Consider the following 21,431-nt stretch of genomic DNA (forward strand, 5'->3'; position numbering starts at 1 on the left):
GGCAAATCATTGACAACAATGTGTCCCGGTTTGACCTTTAACAAACAAAGCTCTCCAATGAGACAGCGAAGCAAGGGGAGTGTGAACTTACAATTTAACTTCAACTACTCGTGTGGTGTCAGGCACCACAGTAGCTGACCTTCAACCCCGATTCATCCAAGATGATTACAAGGACAGATCAGTGTTGTGTATTCTGACACTGTGCATATCGAGGGGACGTTGTCTTTCAGTAATCTTTTCGTATCTCCGTCTTTGTAAAGGAAATCAATTCAGCCTTGACAGTCACAAATTTCGTCCAGAGAGGGGCTAACCTGCCGAACGACGACCTTGTGGCAAATAACACTTATCTCCGAGTTGGTATCGGACGTTTACATCCTCCACCATGTTTAGAAGGGTAGGTGCATCTTTCATATCTGAGATGTTTTGTTAGGTAAACATTATTGGCAACCGAGAAATTCGAATGAAACAACGGTGAAACGAATTTACATGATTTTGAGGTAATATTACAGAAATGCATGTATAGAGGGGAGGCACGAAAACGAGACAGACGAATCTTGCTGTACGAATCTTGCTGTGAGGAAAATAAACAAAAATGGTGCATTTCTGTTAAAAATTCAACACCATGTGAATTCAATGACTGTTCTATATATTTTTGTATTGCTTCAACCTTCGCAAATGTCTATCGATTGTAGATTTATAACTGTTTATTACTATCAGGTCACATCACAAATCCCAGTTGCACTTCGATGTAGCTATGGATGGTAGCGTCATCTCTCACTGTTTGTGATGTAACATGCATGTACTGAATGAGTGACCAGTCTATACATCCAGCTTTCCAGGTTCATTTATAATATGTCTGCCTCTTCCCCTGCCTGTCTATCTGTCTCTCTGCTTCTTTCCCTGCCTGTCTATCTGTCTCTCTGCCTCTTTCCCTGTCCGTCTATATGTCTGTCTGTCTACCTGCCTGTGTCAGTCTTACGGTCTCCCTGTAACTGTTTAGTATGTCTCTCTCTATGCCTGCCTTTCATCCTCTCTATGAAATCTCTCTCTCTCTCTCTCTCTCTCTCTCTCTCTCTCTCTCTCAATGAGAGTAGCGCCACTCAAACTGTGTTGCATTCAACACAATGGGAACTAATTTGTGATAATTGGAGGGTGAAGTAATGTCTGTTTCATCGGCAAATGTACTCATCTGTTTTTCTTTTTAGGCACTACACTTGCTTTTAGGAGTAATTTGTAATATTTCAACATTCAACTATGGGTCACCTAACACTTTTGAGAAATTTGAAAAATATAAAAATTCAATTCTCCAAAACTAGTTCTAATCATGTTATTCATTCATTATAAAAGCGGGAGCGATTCTCACATTCCAAACAAAGCACAGAAGAGATTAAAAGATCTAGAATTTGATCGCATTATCTGCTCTGAAAAACTTCAAAGTACGCAAATCATGTTTTTAATCTTCACGGTTTCGCAAGGATGTTCAATTTGCGAGATCCTTATCGGTGAAAATTATATCATTCTTGTCCATATAAATAAATGTGATATACAAGCTGCGTCACCGGAGATGATTTTTTATCGATGGTTGGGTATCGCCGCTCCGCTCACCCCGATAACGGGAATCTATCACCAATGCGAGTCGGTACCACCTCGAGATAATACGACTGTGCAAAGTACACCGCGGTTTTTTTCCCTCAAACGTGATGCTTCAATGATTCACCAACAGGTTATAAAAACATTAGTTATTTCATATTTCTGTTATGAATATTCTCGGTTAGATTAATCATAAGCGAATCTCTATAATTTTTTTTTAAATATTGACAGCAGCAAATTATTAAATGAACTCTGTATTTGAGACTATCGTCTGTTTTTTTCAGTATGTTTTTACAAATGACGTCACGCCTTGTATGAGAACAAACACGTCATCATGTAAGGCACCGTTAGTAAACCTTACTGGTTTTTTTTTTAATTTACTGAAATATTTTGTTTGTGTGATGATGAATCTGTTCGGGTCTAATAAGTGTATTCGCACTTCGTATAGAGCTTCTTTGTAAAGTGTCCCGAAATGGAGGTCATATAAACATTGACGAGACGAATATTCAGTCTGTCATGAAACTACACGTCTATTCAGATTGACAGAAAATCAGTTACAAAGACCCGGGCGGAGAGACGGATACAATGAGCATAAACATACATTTCATTATGTTTCAAATTGATTGTTCGGTAGCTGTGAAATCTAGAAACTCAAAACAGAAAGCGAATTATCTTATGAAAGACAGAAATCGGAAAGGAAAGATTTCCGTCCATAGCACGCGATTAAGGGATTGTTTATTATCTTTGCCTTTGCACTCTTCACGGATCAATGATTAAATCGACAGAACCTATATCCAAATGATAGTCAGGTCAAACTCAAACTGCGATTTCTGTGTACGGCATTTAAAAGAAACAGCGCCCCCGGAATCAACATTTGAAGTCTGCTGCCAATTATTGGCATTATTGGTCGACATGGATACTTTGGACAGGCAGTACTCCTCATAAAAAGAGCACTAGAGTTACTAAAATATGATTTTGACTGTGAACAACGCCAATTTTGAAAAGTGCGCGGGGATAGTAAAAGTGTACACCAAGGGTTTTCTGACGTCTTAAGGAACGATAGCTCTAACTTTTGACAATATATTTTCATTACTTTTTGCTGTAGGGTTTCCACACAGGAGCAAATATTGTGTCTTCTTGTCTGTCTGTCTGCGAACAAGCACTTCTGATTCAACTAAAATTTGACGTACAAGTAGTTACCGAGTATGAAGAAGTTGAAAAGAGTTTGAATGACAAGACTCGCCTAATCAGTGTAAATTCGCGTAGTTACCAATTTTCGACTTTTGTAGATTTGACAGCGACTGTCCTGACATTGATGAAATTGGCTTTGTAGCTGACTATACTATTGGTGACCTCAATAATTTGAACTTAGCTAAAAGGCTTCAAATTTACATTTTTGTAGTTTTTGAGGTTTTCCCCCGCTTTGATCAAAACATTTTGTTCGCTTTTATAAATTTCCTTTAACTTCATTATCGGTTTTCTAAAATCACTGGTCTGATAGCTTTTAAATTTGGTATTTTGGTTGGTAGGATGACTTCACTCAGATTTGTACAATTGATGACAAAATTTGCATCTGTAAATTTTCGGCGTTTTCACATTTGGTCAAAGCACCATTTTCTCTGCAATCGACTGTTTGTGTGATAGTTTTGGGATTTGGTTTCAAAATGATGATATTATTCGTAAACGTAAACTTTTTGGCCAATTTTCTGATTTCAATCGTTATTTTTTTTCTGAAACCAACTCATATACATGAGACTTATTTCAGTTCATATATCAAATCATCCCAAATAAGTTCAAATCGTGTCCAGCAAAAGATAAATAGAGTAATGAATATGTATGTCTCGATGAGAGTGTATGTAATACATTAGACACAAGCAAACTAATAGACTTTGTTTCAATAAAACTTCAAGAAAGGAATAAAATGGCCGGAAGCGCAGACACAGAAATGAAAATTCTCCGAGAAAATATTAAGTTGGTATGATTGTGTATTAAGCCATTTTAAGTCTAGTTTTTAGGTGTTTTTGTGACAAAGGTGGAGCTGTACAGATGAAAAAAAAATCCCAACATTTTGTAACTTCAGATTTATTGTCGGGACAGTGATATAGCCTAGAACCCACAAAACTGGGCTTGCTGACCCTGTTGATTTGTGTGACAACACGACACGAATCACATTTGCTGGTAGGTTTGTTGGTTTTGTACTGTCCGACGGACCAGAGATTCTGTTGGAATACGTATTTGCATTCTGTCGATACCAGGGATCCTCACATTATTACACAATATTTTGACTCAAAGGTGGTGTTTAGGATACATTGGTATTGAAATTTGCTGTTCAGCGATATCAAAACCTACTGAACAAATAAAAAACAAAAAAAATAACACACACATGCACGTAACACTCTCGTGCTTCGTTTGGATGAGTGCTCCACTTCAGCATAAAACGCTTCTGTATCACATGTCTTTCTTCAACAGGGGCCTGGAAGGAGACGGATGCGGATGGTGCGACGTCGGCCAGTCATGACCGGTCTGGTTGTCGGTGCAGCGGCCGGTGCAGCTTCCCGTCGATCCGGCGGTTCGAGATCGTCCAGCAGCGCCGAAACGGTGACGGAGGTTCACCACTACCACGGCTCTGGTCAGCAGGCGGCGGCCCAGCCACAGTACTACCAACAGCCTCCGCCCGGACAGCCGTACTACTACTACCCACCGCCACCACAACAACCGATGACCCCAGAACAGCAACAACAACATATGGAACAGCAACAACAATATATTCAACAGCAACAACAGTACTATCAGTACTACCAACAACAACACCAGCAGCAACAACAACAACAGCAGCAGTCACAGCAGGCTACTGCAAGCCCCACCGCTGTTAACGTCACTGTAAATGTGGGTATCATATCAACACTTGTAGTGACGTAAACATGTACAATCAAAAATATATATTTATCTAAACCATGATTTACTAGAACACACTCTCTGATTTTAAGTTCGGATGGACTGTGCCGTAATTTATTCTTGTTGTATGACCAACCGGTCAAGTCGACGACTTTAAGTAAAACGTGGTCTTTTTGTTACTTTCGATGGACGTTTCCATTGATTACGGTTTCTGATGACTCTCAGGTTTGTTTCCTTGCACTGCGGCCCAAATGGCACCTCATTTTGTACAATTTATGTGTACGTTCAAAAATGTCCTCAAACAGGGTCATCAATACCATAAAAAAATATACTCAAACAGTTGCAGTCCAATGCGCCAAAAGTAGACGTTGGCGCCATAATGCAGAATACGCCTTAAGGACATGTATTTGGACTCTCAAACTTTTACTATACTTTTTAGTCTACCACTTGCGGGAGCTAATTTTGAGGCTTGTGGTGTAAATAAAGTTTTCACCGGGTTAGTTTTGAAAAAGTTGAAAATTTGATTCTCTCTATTGAGTTAAAACAGGGGTGGCGGCAATTTTGAATCTCATGTGTCGAGAAATATTGGGTAATTTGTTTCTCAAAAACCGAATTTTGCACGGTGACCCAGATCTTTATTCTTGATTTCAAAAGTGAGTGGTCTAAAGTTCTCTGCTGGAAAATTTGAGAAAAAGTCAAGTCCTCAATTTCGATGGGCGTTCAACCTTAGAAAAATAGCATCCTGCCACTACACTATAAAGTTTACCCAGAACATGCATTGAAGTTTTCTAATTGAGGAAAAGAAGGCACGTTTTACAATCGAATATCAGTAACACGATTGGAACTAATTTGGGATAATAAGATGGCTAAGTAATGTCAATTTCATCTAAACTGGTAACGTCATCTGCTTTTCTGTTTAAGTTACACACTTGTTTTTACAAGTAATTTGTAATATTGTAACATTCAACCATAGGGCACCTAACAGTTTTGAGAAATTTGAAAAAATATGAAAATCCAACTATCCCAAATTACTTCCAATCCTGTTCAGTGTCTTTTTTTATAGACTTGTTATGATAGTAGTAGTAGTAGTAGTAGTAGTAGTAGTAGTAGTAGTAGTAGTAGTAGTAGTAGTAGTAGGAAGTATTTGTCAATCGTCTTTATTTCTTTTCAAGTCCCTATTTACATGCTAAAACTAAAGAAAAAAAATGTCCACATTGCAAGAAACTACTGAAACATGAAAAGAAATTAATAGGTGTATAAATAAGCAGACAAAAGTACAAGAAACTCACTACAAACAAATGGACGGTAATAGACAGAAACCTCATGAAACACACACACAAAAAACCAACATCAGCGAGAAAATCGTGCAAAAATTGGTGACTTAAAAATCCAAAATGACTATTCAAATTACATATTAACAAACATTTAATTTAATGTGAAATGTCATTTGTTGCTTTATCGTACAGCAAAGTGAAGAAAGCAAAGCACCGCCCGAGAAGACAACAGTAAGCTCGGCTACTGCGGGTGAGTACGTTCATACAAATATAAATTGTCACAACAAAATTGCTCATATCACTGCCGCGCCGACCAATCTCTGTTTATCTGTTAGCGTCTCATCTGTATTTACTGTCTCATCTTACTGCTGAGATAACAATTCCAAAAATTAAGCCATCATCAAAATGAATCGTATCTCTGAAAAATGAAGCGTCCGCCCCTGTATGTAATTGTCACTGCTCTGGGTTTTACCGATAACGTATTAAAGCATTTGGTTTTTATCACGTGTCCGCTCTCAGTCGATCAAGCACTTTATATCATGCACCATGTTAAAAAAGGTGGACATATATTTCATCAATTCTACCTATAAGCTTACATATAAGTTGTGCTTTTCAAGTTATACTTGTAGCAGGGTCAGTTCTAGAAGGCGATTAGGCAACTATGGATTTAGGGCGATCGATTGTCTGACGGTCTTGCAAGGATGCGATGAACTAAAACCATGGAGATTCTACTTCCATGTATAACACCATAGAAGGCCTACTGTTCCTTCGCAAAGGCTTCATTGGCTTCCTACAGAAGCCAAGATGATCCCTGCTGTGCATGTGTAGCCTTGTGACAACTTACATTCAGTCGCGCCGAGTCGGTAGACATATCGATGACACTGTTTATGGGATTTACGCAATTGTACAAATTTCTACATACATTGGTCAAACAAGGTAATAATTCAACCAATGGATCAATCACTCGCATACAACAATGTAAGACTTCTTGCGGATAACTTATAGTTTCATGCCAGTAAATTTGCGTTAAAAAAGACAAAATGGTCAAATTCATAATGTAGACAGGAGTCAAATGACCGTACACATGACAGACAGAGCGTGACAAAGGATGATGCTTGCATCCCATATATTTATCACAGTACCAGAAGCAACGCCCATGTGAAATTGACTTGATCTTGTATGCTCATCAATGGATATGCTAACCAGATATGAACGCTCTCGTGTTTCAGTGTAGATTGCAGTTGTCTGTGAATTTAAACTTTTGCCACATGTTTGCAACTTCATTGAAAGTGTTATTATCAACATCGTGAACAATATTCGCCTCAGATTAATTCCAAGGTCATTAAGAATATATGCTTAAATATGTAAATAGCTGAAATAAACATACTAACTTTCCTTGACTGCTATCCTTGCATTAATACTTTATATAGAAAGTGTATTTGCCATTGGTCAAGTCCTTCAACCTGTATATGCCAAACTGTGAAGGTCATTAGATATACAAATTATAAATAAGCTGACATGAGAATGCAAACTATCTTTCACTTATACGACATATTTGTCAAACAATATACATAGCAAGTTTCATGAACTTTTTTTCAGGGTCCTTCCAGTCTTATATCCCTAATTGGTAAAGTTAGTTAAATATACAAATTGCAAGTTTTGTAAACTTTAATCATGTCAATCCAGATATATATCCCTAATAAGGAAAATTCGTTAAATATGCAAATTAGTAATAAGTTTATCTAAACCTGCTAAAAAACAACTTAATGATTGTTATATCAGTGTATCTCATATATACATAGCAAGCTTCTTAAACTTTGATCCTGCCAATCCAGATATATATCCCTAATTTGGAAAATTCGTTCAATATGCAAATTAGGAATTGGCTGAAGTAAAAATGCTCAATAACTTTCAATAATGTTGTATCGTAGTATCTTCCATGTACATAGCAAGTTTCATCGAGTCAATCCAGGTATATCCCTAATTTGGAAAGTTCATCGAATATGCAAATTTGGAATTGGCTGAAGTAAAATGCTTACTAATTTTCAATAATGCTGTATCATAGTATCTTCCATGTACAAAGCAAGTTTCGTCAACGTTGGTCAAGTCAATAACCCTAATTAGGAAAGTTCATTAAATATGCAAATTGGTAATTGGCTGAAGTAAAACTACTTAATGACTTTTAGTAATGTTAAATCATAGTATCTTCAATATAAATACCAAATTTCGTTAATTTTGATTGAGTAAATCAAGATATATATCCCTAATTTGGAAAATTCATCAAATGTGCAAATTAGCAATTAACTTTCATGTCACACCTTTATGTTTTTCATATGGCTTATTAATCCTTGCATGATCGACATTTGTAGCAAATCTCATCCAATTATGTGCGGCTGTTCTCACTGTATGTCTGGGTTTTTTTCTAATATTATTAATTATGCAAATAGCATGAAATATGCAAGCCATACCACCAAAAACTAGTCAGTTCTCGCCATTCTCAAACGGATTTTGTGTACCAGATTCTGATCTGATGAGCCGTCTTTGAGATATCTGGCCCACAGACAGACAGACAGACAGACAGACAGACAGACATCGCTGCGACATAAGCTCAAGTGTGTGCACACGTGAGCTAAAAATGTGCGAAAATGGTGATCCTCCTACAATACATGTCAATGACTACTGAGAATGATTCAAACGTAACACGTTTGCTCGACATATTTAACAGTGAACTATCACAGCACAGCAAAAGCCCCCTCCCCGCCGGACCGTCATTCATACAATATTAAAACGAACTTCTATGGTGTAAATTTCAGCGCTTGCTCGTCATGTCACTGCTACGGACTGGATGGTTACGATGTTGACGGCTATGCAAAAATACATATGTGTAATTATGACTACATGAGCTATGTTATAATTTAATGAACACCCAAGGAAAAAATTGGGAAAGGAGACGGTGAGATGAAAACGATTGAGTGTAAAATACTAATGATCGACAAGGTCTCAATTTTTCCCACAAATTACACTTAGACGGGCCTTGTTTACACGAGAAAGAAAGCAGTGATGTACACTAAACAGAATGATATGAATGAATCCTTCCATACAACAAAAAAAAAAGCACATTAATGTAAAAAGGAAAACATTGCTCCCTGTTGTATATCTTGATTTAAACATCAGAAAGATTGCAATAAATTATGAAAGCAATATCACACAAACACAAACGTTTAATTTGTTGTTGCTTCCTTTTGCTTCAGTTGAAAAATGAACTTCTAAAGGATCCTACAACTCCGAAACTTGTATGTATGCATGCATGTATGTATGTATGTATGTATGTATGTATGTATGTATGTATGTATGTATGTATGTATGTATGTATGTATGTATGTATGTATGTATGTATGTATGTATGTATGTATGTATGTATGTATGTATGTATGTATGTATGTATGTATGTATGTATGTATGTGTGTGTGTGTGTGCGTGCGTGCGTGCGTGCGTGCGTGCGTGCGTGTGTGTGTGTGTGTGTGTGTGTGTGTGTGTGTGTGTGTGTGTGTGTGTGTGCATGCATGCATGCATGCATGCATGCATGCATGCATGTATGTATGTATGTATGTATGTATGTGTGTGTGTGTGTGTGTATGTATGTATGTATGTATGTATGTATGTATGTATGTATGTATGTATGTATGTGTGTGTGTGTGTGTGCGTGCGTGCGTGCGTGCGTGCGTGTGTGGTGTGATGTGTGTATGTATGTGTGTGTGTGTGTGTGTGTGTGTGTGTGTGTGCATGCATGCATGCATGCATGCATGCATGCATGTATGTATGTATGTATGTATGTATGTATGTGTGTGTGTGTGTGTATGTATGTATGTATGTATGTATGTATGTATGTATGTATGTATGTATATGTGTGTGTGTATGTATGCATGCATGCATGTAGTAGTATGTATGTATGTATGTATGTATGTATGTATGTATGTATGTATGTATGTATGTATGTATGTATGTATGTATGTATGTATGTATGTATGTAGGCCTATGTATGCATGTATGTAGCTGTGTATCATCATGCACACAGACATGCATAATATAATAAACAGTATGAATTAGAACAATTAATGTTGTTGTTGCTGTTGTTATCATGTATAATGCTCAAGAATGGCTAAAATCCTAAATGGCAGTTAGAAACTTTGTTCTGGTTGTTTCTTACCGTTACTATACCAATTCTAAGGAAATATTCCCTCATTATTATTGGGCGCCCCTTCGTGGCCTGACAGCCTCGTTTTCGCTAGCGACGCTAGCAGCCATCTTCACGGTAGAGTACGTGCATTGACATCGGAAAAGCAAGTTCGATCGATCAGTCGATAGTGTGACGACTGGGCGGAAATTCACCTTGCTTGGAGCAGTTTACAGTATTCATAATTACGTCCTCGTGAATGGAATCATTCATCATCTCCTTTACATGTAAACTGCTCATGCTCAACGCAGATCGTACATGTTGACACCCGTACTGTACACTCAGCCAGGAATTGATGGCCGGCCAGTTTTGATGACATGTCCATGATACCGCACCGCATCCGCACTGAGCGTTTGTGGTAATGTGAGGTAGGGGTGGAGTTGCATGTCGCCAAGTATAGCAGACACGATCACACTTCCATACCTAAAAGTTACAGCACATTTTATTGCCGCCGGCGGGGGCGTCATTGGGAGGACTGAAGGTTTTATAGTGGACATACGTTTACTTGCGAACCAATGATTATCATAGGGATGGACTCCCCAGGTTACTAACAATTCAAACAAAATCTCTTTGTGTCCACTAATTTTCAGGCTTGCCTGACTTTTTGCTCGTTCGCCCATGGCTCCCGGCACGGTGTAACACTATGTACGGAGGCGCGCCTTGGCACTGTTTCCATAGGAAACGCGTGACCTCCCTCTCCGCTATGTACATGATGTACAGTGTATCATCATCCCTACGTTTGCTTTAGGCATTGAGTTCTCGCTTGTACTTCCATGGTTTAGGGCAACCCCGGGCCACATAGATTGAGCCAAGCGCCTGTAGCACAGGCGCACGTAATCAAGAGTAATCGGAGGGCAGTCAGCAACACCCGCCCCGACCGAAGGCTATAGGCTGTGGGCGTGACCCTTTTACTGTAACCATGGATGTAAATGCCGTAACTTAGCTGAATATTACTAGTATACCAATGTGGGGAGCTTGCAGTTATAATATGAGGACAGTTTAATACTGGTTTGGAATGGAGGTACTGGTAATCGGGACATGACCTCTCATGTGAAATGTCACCCATCGTACCATTTCCTCTGGCCCCAAGTTGACATGAAAACCAGCAGCGCTGTCAAAGCAGTGAAACTTTTGAACTCTGAAGCAATAATGATACAAATATATGATTGTGAAGGCATATTGATTGAAACTCATCACGCATTGACCTATTTTTGTGAAATAAATGATCTTACCTCTATTTTTGGACATAAGGATTTTGTACTTTATTTTTGTGTCATATAGCAGAACCCATCAAGTCAGACGAGGTCAAATCCAGTGAAGTCAGTAAGTCAAGTATGGCAGCAGAGGGAGCCAGCAGTGATGTAGAATATATCACTGATATACGTGAGTATGGGAATTTGTGTTCATTGTTGCCGATAGCAGTGTCTTGTTTGTGGTGAATTTTATCTGTTTTTTGTTCTTCTGCAGGTTTTTTCACATCGTTTTGTATTTTCATGTGACTGAACAATTCTGCATTTCTTGTTCAGACTTGAGATAACGTTTTTGAGTAGATGACATAGCATTCAATTGGAGCAAAATTCATGATTTGGCTTTTTAAAAAAATTCCAAATAGAAAGTTTCATGTAATTTTCTGTTTTTCTATTCGTTAGAAGTAAATGAGCTCTAAGTTTGTAGATTGCTCCTTTTTGAAAACCCCACAGTGTGAACTATTTATATTGACTTGTTTGTCATCTTACCAGGTATGGCGGAGTCCAGTAATCATGCAGATATTATCCTAGAAGCCCAGTGCCAAGGAGTTACAAAGTTCAAAGGAATCAAGAAAAAGGTCAAGGTCAAAGCATATTTTGGCGACAAGTAAGTGGACATCATAGCTTGCATCAATCCAAATACATGTTTTAATACCTTACTTTGCCAATAACCCTGAACAAAATAATGTAAAAATTACACAAGGTTTCTCTGGCCAGTGTTGTTGCCATCTAAGGAAACCAGAAGGGAAAACAAAGGCGACCATAAGAGAGAACAAAAATTTCACAATGGCACAGTTTGTCTTTATATACCTACATACCAAACCTTCAGCAAAACACTGTCGAACAAATACACCAATATGCTTCTTTGAAAGCAAAGGTTAATTTCACGTGTTACTTTGTATTTGTTTTAAAAATACCGCAATTATACGGTGTCGCTCAAATTTGATCAGAATTGGTATATACCAGTATGTGGGTTCCAAAGATCAACAATAAATGTTGTTTCTATCTGTTCAGCGCAGGAAAATTCTACGTTGATGTTATGACAATGATTTCTGCACAGTACAACCAGAAAAACAACAAGAAATATTTAAACCAGAAAAACAAGAATGACAAAAGTAATTAAGGTCTGAAATTTTAGGTACTGGAGGTCAACTTTAGCAACATGCATAGCAGAAAGGCAGCTAGCCCCTAATTGACCATAGACAGTCTTCCTCCCCTCTACTGACGGTCTTCCTCCCCTCTACTGTCTATGGTTTGGGCAGTTCTGTTAATATGTAACAGTTCATAAACAATTACAGGAAATGACTCAAGATCAGTGGAGTTGACCTGTTTCTTACTGGCATGTCACTCCTGCACATTTGCAGGATTTCCCTTTTTCTTACCGCATTTGCACATTTTTGACACTGACGTGTTCATTTGAACAAATTCACATCTCAACCCATGCATCTACCTGTACACCAAATACTGAGATGGTAGCTTTGGCGGTATGAGAGCCTTTGCGTGTGACGGACATACATCCGCACATACATACCCACAAATATACAGACATACAGACGCCACCGACTCATCATATAAGCTCTTTTTGGTATTTATATTCATACCAAATATGAGCTAAAAACTGAAGACTGACTGGATATGTTTCATCCCATTTTCCACTTTCATTTACAATGTTAATCCAAGCAGACTGCAATTCTATCTTTTAAAGAGTACACTCCCAGAGTGCTGTTCCTTGGACAATAAATCTCATGCAAAGTTACGTACACATATCAAATGATAAGGAGATTACATTTGGGTACAGTCATGATTTTCTTGTTTGTTTGTTTGTTTGTTTTCTCTCTACGATACAAGTAGTGGGGGGGGGGGGGTGCAGTCTCACTCACGGATGGGAGAATCATCCCAGGCAATGTTGAAAATCCAAAAAATTGCCATGCACTGACACTGATGTGAACAGCCACACCAATGTTGCACCTGACTATCAATGCAGGGTGAAGACGTTGTGGGTCAAGTCCATGTATTTGTGGACAAAACTTCAATCACATGTTGCTATCAACCAGCAAATACACCATTGATAGCTATTTGCAGGAGAAGCTGTCAAAATGTGACAAACAAAATATTCATTCTGCCACCGTTAGCACGTGTAATATTTCTTCTTTTTTCCTCCAGTTCTTTTGACATCAAGATTGAGTACAAGTCACGTACTTATGCCTTAGAGATGAACGGCAAACAGCTGTATAAACCCATTGTCAGTAAGAAATGCGATTACAAGGTGAGAACTATTGATTTGCATCTCTCGTTTTTGCTGGAAGCTGTTTTAAACTTTTGTCTATCCAGGAAATATAAGATTGCTAGTTGTCATTAGGAAGTTATACAAATTAACACTTGTTTAAAAAGTCAAGAATATTGAATATTTACATGATATTTAATACTGAGACATTGCCATGCAAAACTTGAAATCTGATGCTCTAAAGATTGCCCATCGCTGTTGTCCCTTCACAGATTGAAACTGATCAAGTGAAAATCATTCTACGAAAGGCAGACGCTGTTACGTGGCGATCTGACAGTGGGAATGGTCCAATCCAACTCCTGGCGGAGGAATCCTAGTTTTATCTCAAGACAAGTCTGTGAGCATTCATCTCTTCCCAAGCAGCATCCTAGCATCCAACGATGCATGCCATGGAGAGACCGCCCTGATGAAAAAGTACAACTAATGCCTGTACTTTGGAGCGGCTTATTGTGTTCACAGATTATCATGCAACTGATACAATGGCACAAACATTTATTGTTATCGTGATTTAATCACAACAAAGTAGGAATCTAACTTATGAAACATTTTTTATCTATAAAACGTGGAAAGAGAGAAGAAAAGATCAATGCAATGGATCAAAGTCACCATGGTTAACTCGACAAGGTAGAAAATGAGGGTTACTATGGCCCTGTTTCATCTAGATGACAAATGAACAGATATGATAGTGATAGCATCATGTTTGTGTAACATCTTATTAACTTGCATTTCAAACAAATGAGAGGGAAAAAATTATTAAAACTTCCTATTGTTGAATGAAATTTTATACTATGCGTAGCTGTTGTAGATAGATGTAATATAATTTATGTAGATCATTCATTTTGCAATTGCTAGTTAGATATTAACCATTGTTCATTAGCAACGGTGATTAAAGTATGGTGCTTGAGAAATATTTTGATCATGTATTGAGAAATGTAGAAATAAATATTGCTAGACATCCAAAGTGTTTGTCATGAGTGAATTCATACTTTCTGGAATCTATCATGTCTTTCAGCATATTAGACTTGGTTCAAGTCTGTGATTTGTGAATGTTTGAGTGGAGTGAACGCAATGATTTGTATTTTGCTTTCATGTGAAATGCGCGGGTGAGTGGAGTGGACGCTGGGGTGAATGCTATACACGGGATTTTCACCCGGTGAATCCAGCAGAAACTAACTCACTACACTGCGCAGACTCAAAGGTAATGCATTCAATGGCTGGGAAAACCTCGCATGGGCTTCCAAATTCCGAATAGTGTACGAAATAGGAGAGACACAAGAGAAACTATTTTCAATGATTTTTTTTTAATTCACCGAGGGGAAGTTCACCAAGGATGATTTTTACATATGTGCTAGCTTTGTGGTCACTTACCCCGGAAAAGCTATTTTCGCCATTTATAACTTGCACGATTTTTACAAAAACCGATAGAAATAGTACAGGAAGTTGCCCATGTAATTTGAATCATGGGAAAAAAGCGCCAAGCTTGGAGCTTGCATCATGTGATATGGAAGGCACCATTTTCCCATGGGTATGGCATTGTCCACTCACCCATGCTTAAACCAGGCTGTGCGTATTTACGTAACTTTTGTTTATACTGAGTATCCTTGCATAAACGGTGAATCACTTATAATAAACTGTCCACTGTCAGATTTTGTGTTGCTGTTACTACTGTATTACTGTGAGTGGACAATGTGGAGGGCCATACCCATCCGAAGATGGTCCCTTCCATATCACATGATGCAAGCTCCAAGCTTGGGGCTTTTTTCCCATGATTCAAATTACATGGGCAACTTCCTGTACTATTTTTATCATTTTCGTAGAAAATCGGGCGAGTTATAAATGGTGAAAATAGCTTTTCTGGGGTAAATGACCACAGAGCTACCACATATGTAAAAATCATCCTTGGTGAACTTCCCCTTAATTCACCGACTTGAACCAAGTCTACATATTACCCTGACTCCCTCGTTCAAATTTGCAAACAGTAAAACAATGTTAACCAAGTACTGGCAATAAAAGAACTCCAGTGTGTCTTGCATCACTCATGGCCTGACACAGATACCCAGGATTGCATGTACAGTGTGTATGGGGGATGTGTATATACCATGTACGCATACAGTATGCGTGTGTGTGTGTGCGTGTAAGGTATACATGTATATGCATGCATGCGTGTGTATGTACAGTTGTTTCCAAGTTGGGTTGAACAATTTCCTTTCCCTCAGAGATTTCACTTGTTGAACTCTCAAATCCCTTAACCCTTTGGGTGCCAAAGTCGATTTTTGTTGCCTTTACACAATATAACGCCAACAATTTCTTTCCGATGTAGACAATTTTTTTCTGATTTTCCCCAAATTTTGATAAAAAAAGTGTAGCCCATGAAAATTTATGTCCCTTTAGTCCAAAATCATGGAAAAGATTACAAAAAATTCATAAAAATCGGTAAAATGTTGCCCTGATATTTTGGGGAGGAAATTACAGTGCTCAAAGAGGTTAAGGTAGCGACATACCGTATAGACACTTTCAGATTTTTATTTTTTTCTCAGCTATAGAAGTTCCAAAACCCAATAAAGTATATATTTTTTGAACAGCCTGATATTGGAAGTCCAACAGTGCACAGTACACAGTCATTATTTGCATAATAGTCACGTGACAAGCGTTTTGCTGAACCTTCCAAAACTCTGCTTTTTCTTCCCTATAGCGAACTTGCTGCAAGATTTCCAGTTGAAATTTATGCATTGACAAGCCTTAGCAATATCCTTCTAATCCGTGTCTGTTAATTTTTCTCCGAGTCTCCATTCAAATTATATGGCATGACAATTATAATTCCTTGAAAAACACCTTAGTCTAACACTTCAACAGTGTATAACAAAAAAACAAAGGCATATAAAGGCAATCTTGGATTGACTTTGAATTAAATGTGCTACTCTCGTGTCCCTTTATCACTGCACTTCCACTGGACTACTCAAAATACAAAGTAGAAAAATGAGAAAACTCTCTCGTCACATCTTTGGACCGAAAGCATTCCTTTATTTTTTTTGTTTAGCTTAAACTGTTCTGACACCCCTTTCAAAGGCATGTCAAAAAAGTTTCACCTGAACAAGAAACGGGGGCTTTTTTAAATTTTTTCAAACAATGCTGTTTAACATATGTTACCAGACTTTTTTTCAAAGGGCTGGTTGAATTTGATGCAAATTGTCACCCACTTTATGGGTATAACATTGTTGTTGAATATTTCAAAAGAACAGTTGTATCGTTCTTCCCGACCTTGGCTCCAAAAGGGTTGTTTGATGTCACAGTGCTGTGTCGCTGGCTGGACACCCTTTAAAAACTAGTATCACATATATTTGTGCATCATTTGATTATTTTGGGGTTAGAGCCCTAGTTTTCAGGAAAAAACTTTAAATTTCTATTATGTAGAAGTTTTTTTTTTTCATTTACATTCTCACAAAAATGCTTGTCCTCCCTCGGTGCTAACTGGGGCAACCCTTTCAGATCGACTGCATAAAAAAGAGAACTGTAGAGGGCGCTACCTAAAATTTAGAGTGTATGGATCATTCACCTTGCTGTGGCATCCCTGCAATTTTAAAGCTAGCTATGACATTTGTAGATCATTTGAGAATTGATAGCAACATTGTTGCTATCCCGTTGTGTGTGTATATGTTGACATACCAACAGTATTCCAAGCAAGGTGAAAGTTACCATCCCTTGAACATAACACTTTGAGGTGTCCAAATTCAAACTGAAGAACCAACTCACCATTGTTGTGCTGCGACGATATCACACGGAACTTGGAAAATCTAGTTTTTGTTCGTCTTGTTATTTGCTGATAAAATTGAAGAATAATAATGGGTTTGTTGGTGTTGTTTCAATCATACTGATACCAATGCAATGGAACACCACAGTAATTGGAATTCCGTGGCTGGAAGTACCCAGTCAGCTATTGTATACAGTGCCAAGCACTGACACTCCTGTAAGTAGAAGGGAGTGTAGGCCTGATGATGGTGTTCCTTCACATGTATATGTATTAGCAATGCTATCAATATGATTGAAACAACAGAAGCAAAAAACTAATATTCTGTAATTTAATTTGCAAATAACAAAATACATCAAAATCAAAGTTTCCAAGTTCAATGTGAGTATAATGTGTGTATTCATTCTTAATGTACAAAGTACGGTCATCTTTGCAGTCTGATACACTTTCACATTTGTTTGCATGTTTTGTGCAATACAGGACAATTATGAACATATTTCAACATTCATATGGCTCAATACAGGTATTTGTATAGGTAACTTTTATGCAATCTCTGAGAAAAACATGGCAGACCGGTTTACTGCTTGTCTTGGGGTTCATTGATTGCATAACTGCTGTCTCTGGGGAGGAAAAACGCCCGCCTTCTCTTTGATGAGTTCAGGATTGTAAATGACAAGAGAAACACAGCACACAGTCAGGTTAAAATAGACGATTGACATCCGTGTATTGTAGCAAAGATCAATTTACCAAGGAACATGGAACCGTGATGAGATATATAAAATGCAAAAATGTCTTTTTTTGCAAAAAAGTATCTGAATCACTGCTATAACTTGCAACAGGAAAAAGATACATCCCTACACAGAAATTTCAAAATTTTACAAATTCAACATCAAAAAGAAGCCAAAAAGCTACAAATTCATTGAGAATAACAAAATTTATAGATACTTCCCATTTATTTCTGAAAATATATAAAGACGTTATTTTTTACTTCCATTATCAGTAGCTGTATAGTATAACTGAAAGCCAAGATTGTAACACATCTTTAGAAAGCTGCCACTTGGGGATCAAAAACTCTCACTGTAAATCTATCATGAAATAAAAGTTGAATTTTCATAATGTATGTGCGCAGTGAAGTTCCCCTTTTTGTAGTTTTTTTTTTAACGACTCTAAATTTGAGGCATGCAAACACTGAAATCCAATGAAGACTAACAAGAACATAGTACAGAAGTTGCTGACTTGTTATCTGTTTCTTTGCACATAACACTTAATTAGTAAATATTCAAGCTTCAAATTTTGATCTGACGTTGCATGATAAAGGCTGAAACAGCAGCTTGCTGACAGCAAAGGTGATCATGATACTGTGACATCACTTGGCATGGTTCCCTCAGCATGTTTGCACACAAGTAACCACTCTGAAAATGCACACACAACGTTACAAACGCTTGTACCCTCTGGCTCTCTACATTGTGGCCATAGCCATCAAGGTTATTTAAGTTTCTAAGCTGACTCACACCGACAAATCCTTAGAAGCAAAATACCGTCCCCCTAAACCCTTGTTCCATCCAAGTCTTGTCTTTTTTCCAAGGTGTGGAAAGGCCCACTTTTTGCTTGCTGCATTGGCCCTGATGAAATAACTTGTAATAATGAGGCCATGTAAGAAGAAAACAAGCATTTACTAAGAACATTCTGGGAGTACCTGACTGACTAAACCTGGTAACCAAACGTTCATGACATGCAACTAAACAATGTTTGACTCAAAATCTGGCAAAATATTGAACTATACTGATGCAATAAACTGTACATAAAGTTATACAAACATGTCAAGATCAGCACCACCATAGTAACACCACCATTTACTCAAATGCACAGAGATGTATTTTTGTAGTTTTTGTCTTTTCTTTTTTCTTTGTCTGTCTGAAGCTTGCCAAATATCTCAACCTTCATTTGGAACCTTACAGGTGTTTGTTTATCAGTAAAGTTACTTTCAAGTAGCGATGTGGATCTGTATGTAAGGTACGGCAGGGGTGCATATACAAAAGCCGCCTTTTGCCTTGGTTGCATGTCAGCAAATGTTCAAGTGTACTATGGGGCTTTGTTTGAATGCCTGTCTCCAAGTCTTTTGTTCATGGGCAATTATTCTATTGGTTGTTACTGTCTATAGTTTAGAATTGAAACTTGTACAAAGATATCATTGTGATCAGGTTGTTTGAAGAGCAAAGTGAGAAATCAAGTTTATGTTTCATTTTTAAAGTAAACTGCTTTAAGCAAAACGTAAGAGCTATAGAACCAATCCTGCCTTCCACAGAAACCTTAGAACCCAGAGAAATATTATCCAGAGAATTTCAAAAACAAAAACAGAGTCACTCTTAGAGCTGTTTCAGTGCCATATAAATATATACAATTCAGCAAACTGTTTGAAGTTTAGGCTTAACTCCAAACATTTTACAGGTTTAATGGACCTGTTCACAGCTAATTGTATACTAAAAGTGCTTTTAATATTTGTGTTCTATTCTGGTAGTACTACGTTGGGCCACTATATGAAAATACTGTTTTTGTTGTACTTGAGTAAATTTTTTGTTCGCTGTACGTACTGGTTGTCTTTTCTAAAATGTAAATTTCTCTCTCAGCTACATCCTCATAATTTTTGTTCCAATGAGCAATTTAAGTTTTGCCGTTTTACATACAGAATAAACTAAATGTATATTACGTTCTTTGAAAGCCAAGATACATGTATGCATGATGTAGTGGTCAGTATGACACATAGTTTTAACTTGACAAAGCGCAATTTGTTCTCTTAACATAATACTATCATAAGATCAAAATGCAAAGATACATCTTTATATCTCTATATTTATAGATTTAAAAAAATTATACACACACATTGAAAAATCAAGGAAATTTCTATGTTCTATGAGTATTTTAGCTGATTTGATCTTGAAACAATATCTCATGTCATTGTTCGAATTCCACCATTGTGTACTAGGCTATCAATGCACTGTCAAAAACTTACAGGGTATATTTATGATAACAGAGACATATTTGTGTATCATACTTCCTTCTCCTCCCAAACCCAGCACTGACTACATATGATGACAGCAAGAAATCATGCAAACGACTTAGAAAATAAACCTTTCAAAGTGAGGTTTTTGCTGTGTTTTGACACTTGATTGGCTCATTTCTTCACCACACCCCTTGCCATTAGACATGCAAAGACTGTCATCACCATCTTGGGTTTGACTTCAACCAAGTCTTCCGGTAGAGCGTACACTGGAGCACCTATTTTGCGAGCCATGGAGATGGCATACTTGGCATTCAAAAACTTGTCCTGAAGAGGAAACAAACAACAACTTCAGTTAATCCATGCCTCTAAAATTGAAAGACTTGCACAAACTTTCTTCAAGAGATTTTAAATCATTCCATTTCCAAATCAAGAATACAAATAAGGGGTAGCTGTGCAATATTTGGTACTAGAGCTCAAACAAATTACTCAATATTTACTGACACTTGAAGATTCAAAATGCCCGCGATCCCTGCAATTACTCTATGGGCAAAATAAAATGTTCAATTTTCAGGACAGCCAGTGAAAACTTTGTTTTCTTCATGAGTTTCAAATGGTGCACCAAAACACTATTGTCTCAGTATGAGAATCTGAATATTTGCCCAGGAGACACATTCTACCTACTTTCTGGACCCCGAAACTACAATGCTTAAAATGCCGCACAAAAACTAAAATAAATTTTCGAATGTATGTTTATGCTGAATATTTCATATGATAACACAGTTTACATTGTTTCTACCTTCTGCATCAGAGCTTCCTAACATGTATTACAGCGTTTGGAATTACACTATGTACATCAGCCTGAAATCCACTTCCCCTTCAAGCTATTAACGGTACGCGTAATCGATGAAGAATTCTAAAACTACAATCAAAAACTCTTTTCAAAATGATGTGAACAATACTCTAGGGCAAAACAAAAAGGAATCAAAAGCATCCTAGATTTCCAAAGAGCATGTCAATGACAATGAACAACAATTTTCCTATGAACACTTTTCTGGAGCTGTGAAAAGCCAAAGTTTGGCTCTACTCAAGAATAACAAAGACACATGCTGTTCTATAGACTCAGTATGCACAAGAGATCATGTGATGGCGCTACAAACATAA

The 21,431-nt window shown here is 37.6% G+C and overlaps 2 protein-coding genes across 3 annotated transcripts in view; one reads left to right on the forward strand and one right to left on the reverse strand.

Annotated features, from left to right (window-relative positions):
• Positions 1-132: 132 nt before the first annotated feature.
• Positions 133-14,485, forward strand: LOC139140919 (methylcytosine dioxygenase TET-like). 2 transcript variants are annotated; one of them, XM_070710410.1, is made up of 7 exons: positions 133-394; positions 4,060-4,476; positions 5,952-6,009; positions 11,278-11,376; positions 11,733-11,847; positions 13,404-13,506; positions 13,737-14,485. In XM_070710410.1, the coding sequence occupies exons 1-7, from the start codon at positions 383-385 to the stop codon at positions 13,839-13,841; spliced, it is 909 nt and encodes a 302-aa protein (XP_070566511.1). In that variant the 5' UTR covers positions 133-382; the 3' UTR covers positions 13,842-14,485. The 2 variants fall into 2 exon arrangements, with proteins under 2 accessions (XP_070566511.1, XP_070566510.1); XM_070710409.1 differs by having other exon boundaries at positions 138-394; positions 11,275-11,376.
• Positions 14,486-17,963: 3,478 nt separating this feature from the next.
• Positions 17,964-21,431, reverse strand: part of LOC139140920 (plastin-3-like) — a 38,462-nt gene continuing 34,994 nt past the window's right edge. The window contains exon 14 of the mRNA XM_070710411.1: positions 17,964-20,594. Coding sequence (XP_070566512.1) covers positions 20,442-20,594 — 153 coding nt within the window. The 3' untranslated portion in view covers positions 17,964-20,441. The remainder of the gene's footprint in view (positions 20,595-21,431) is intronic.

Source organism: Ptychodera flava, chromosome 9, assembly GCF_041260155.1.
Source record: "Ptychodera flava strain L36383 chromosome 9, AS_Pfla_20210202, whole genome shotgun sequence".
NCBI lineage: Eukaryota > Metazoa > Hemichordata > Enteropneusta > Ptychoderidae > Ptychodera > Ptychodera flava.

Coding starts and splice junctions, on each gene's coding strand:
- LOC139140919 (XM_070710409.1), top strand. Junction 11,377..11,732: donor AGAATATATCACTGATATAC/GTGAGTATGGGA, acceptor TCATCTTACCAG/GTATGGCGGAGTCCAGTAAT. Junction 11,848..13,403: donor AAAGCATATTTTGGCGACAA/GTAAGTGGACAT, acceptor TTTTTCCTCCAG/TTCTTTTGACATCAAGATTG.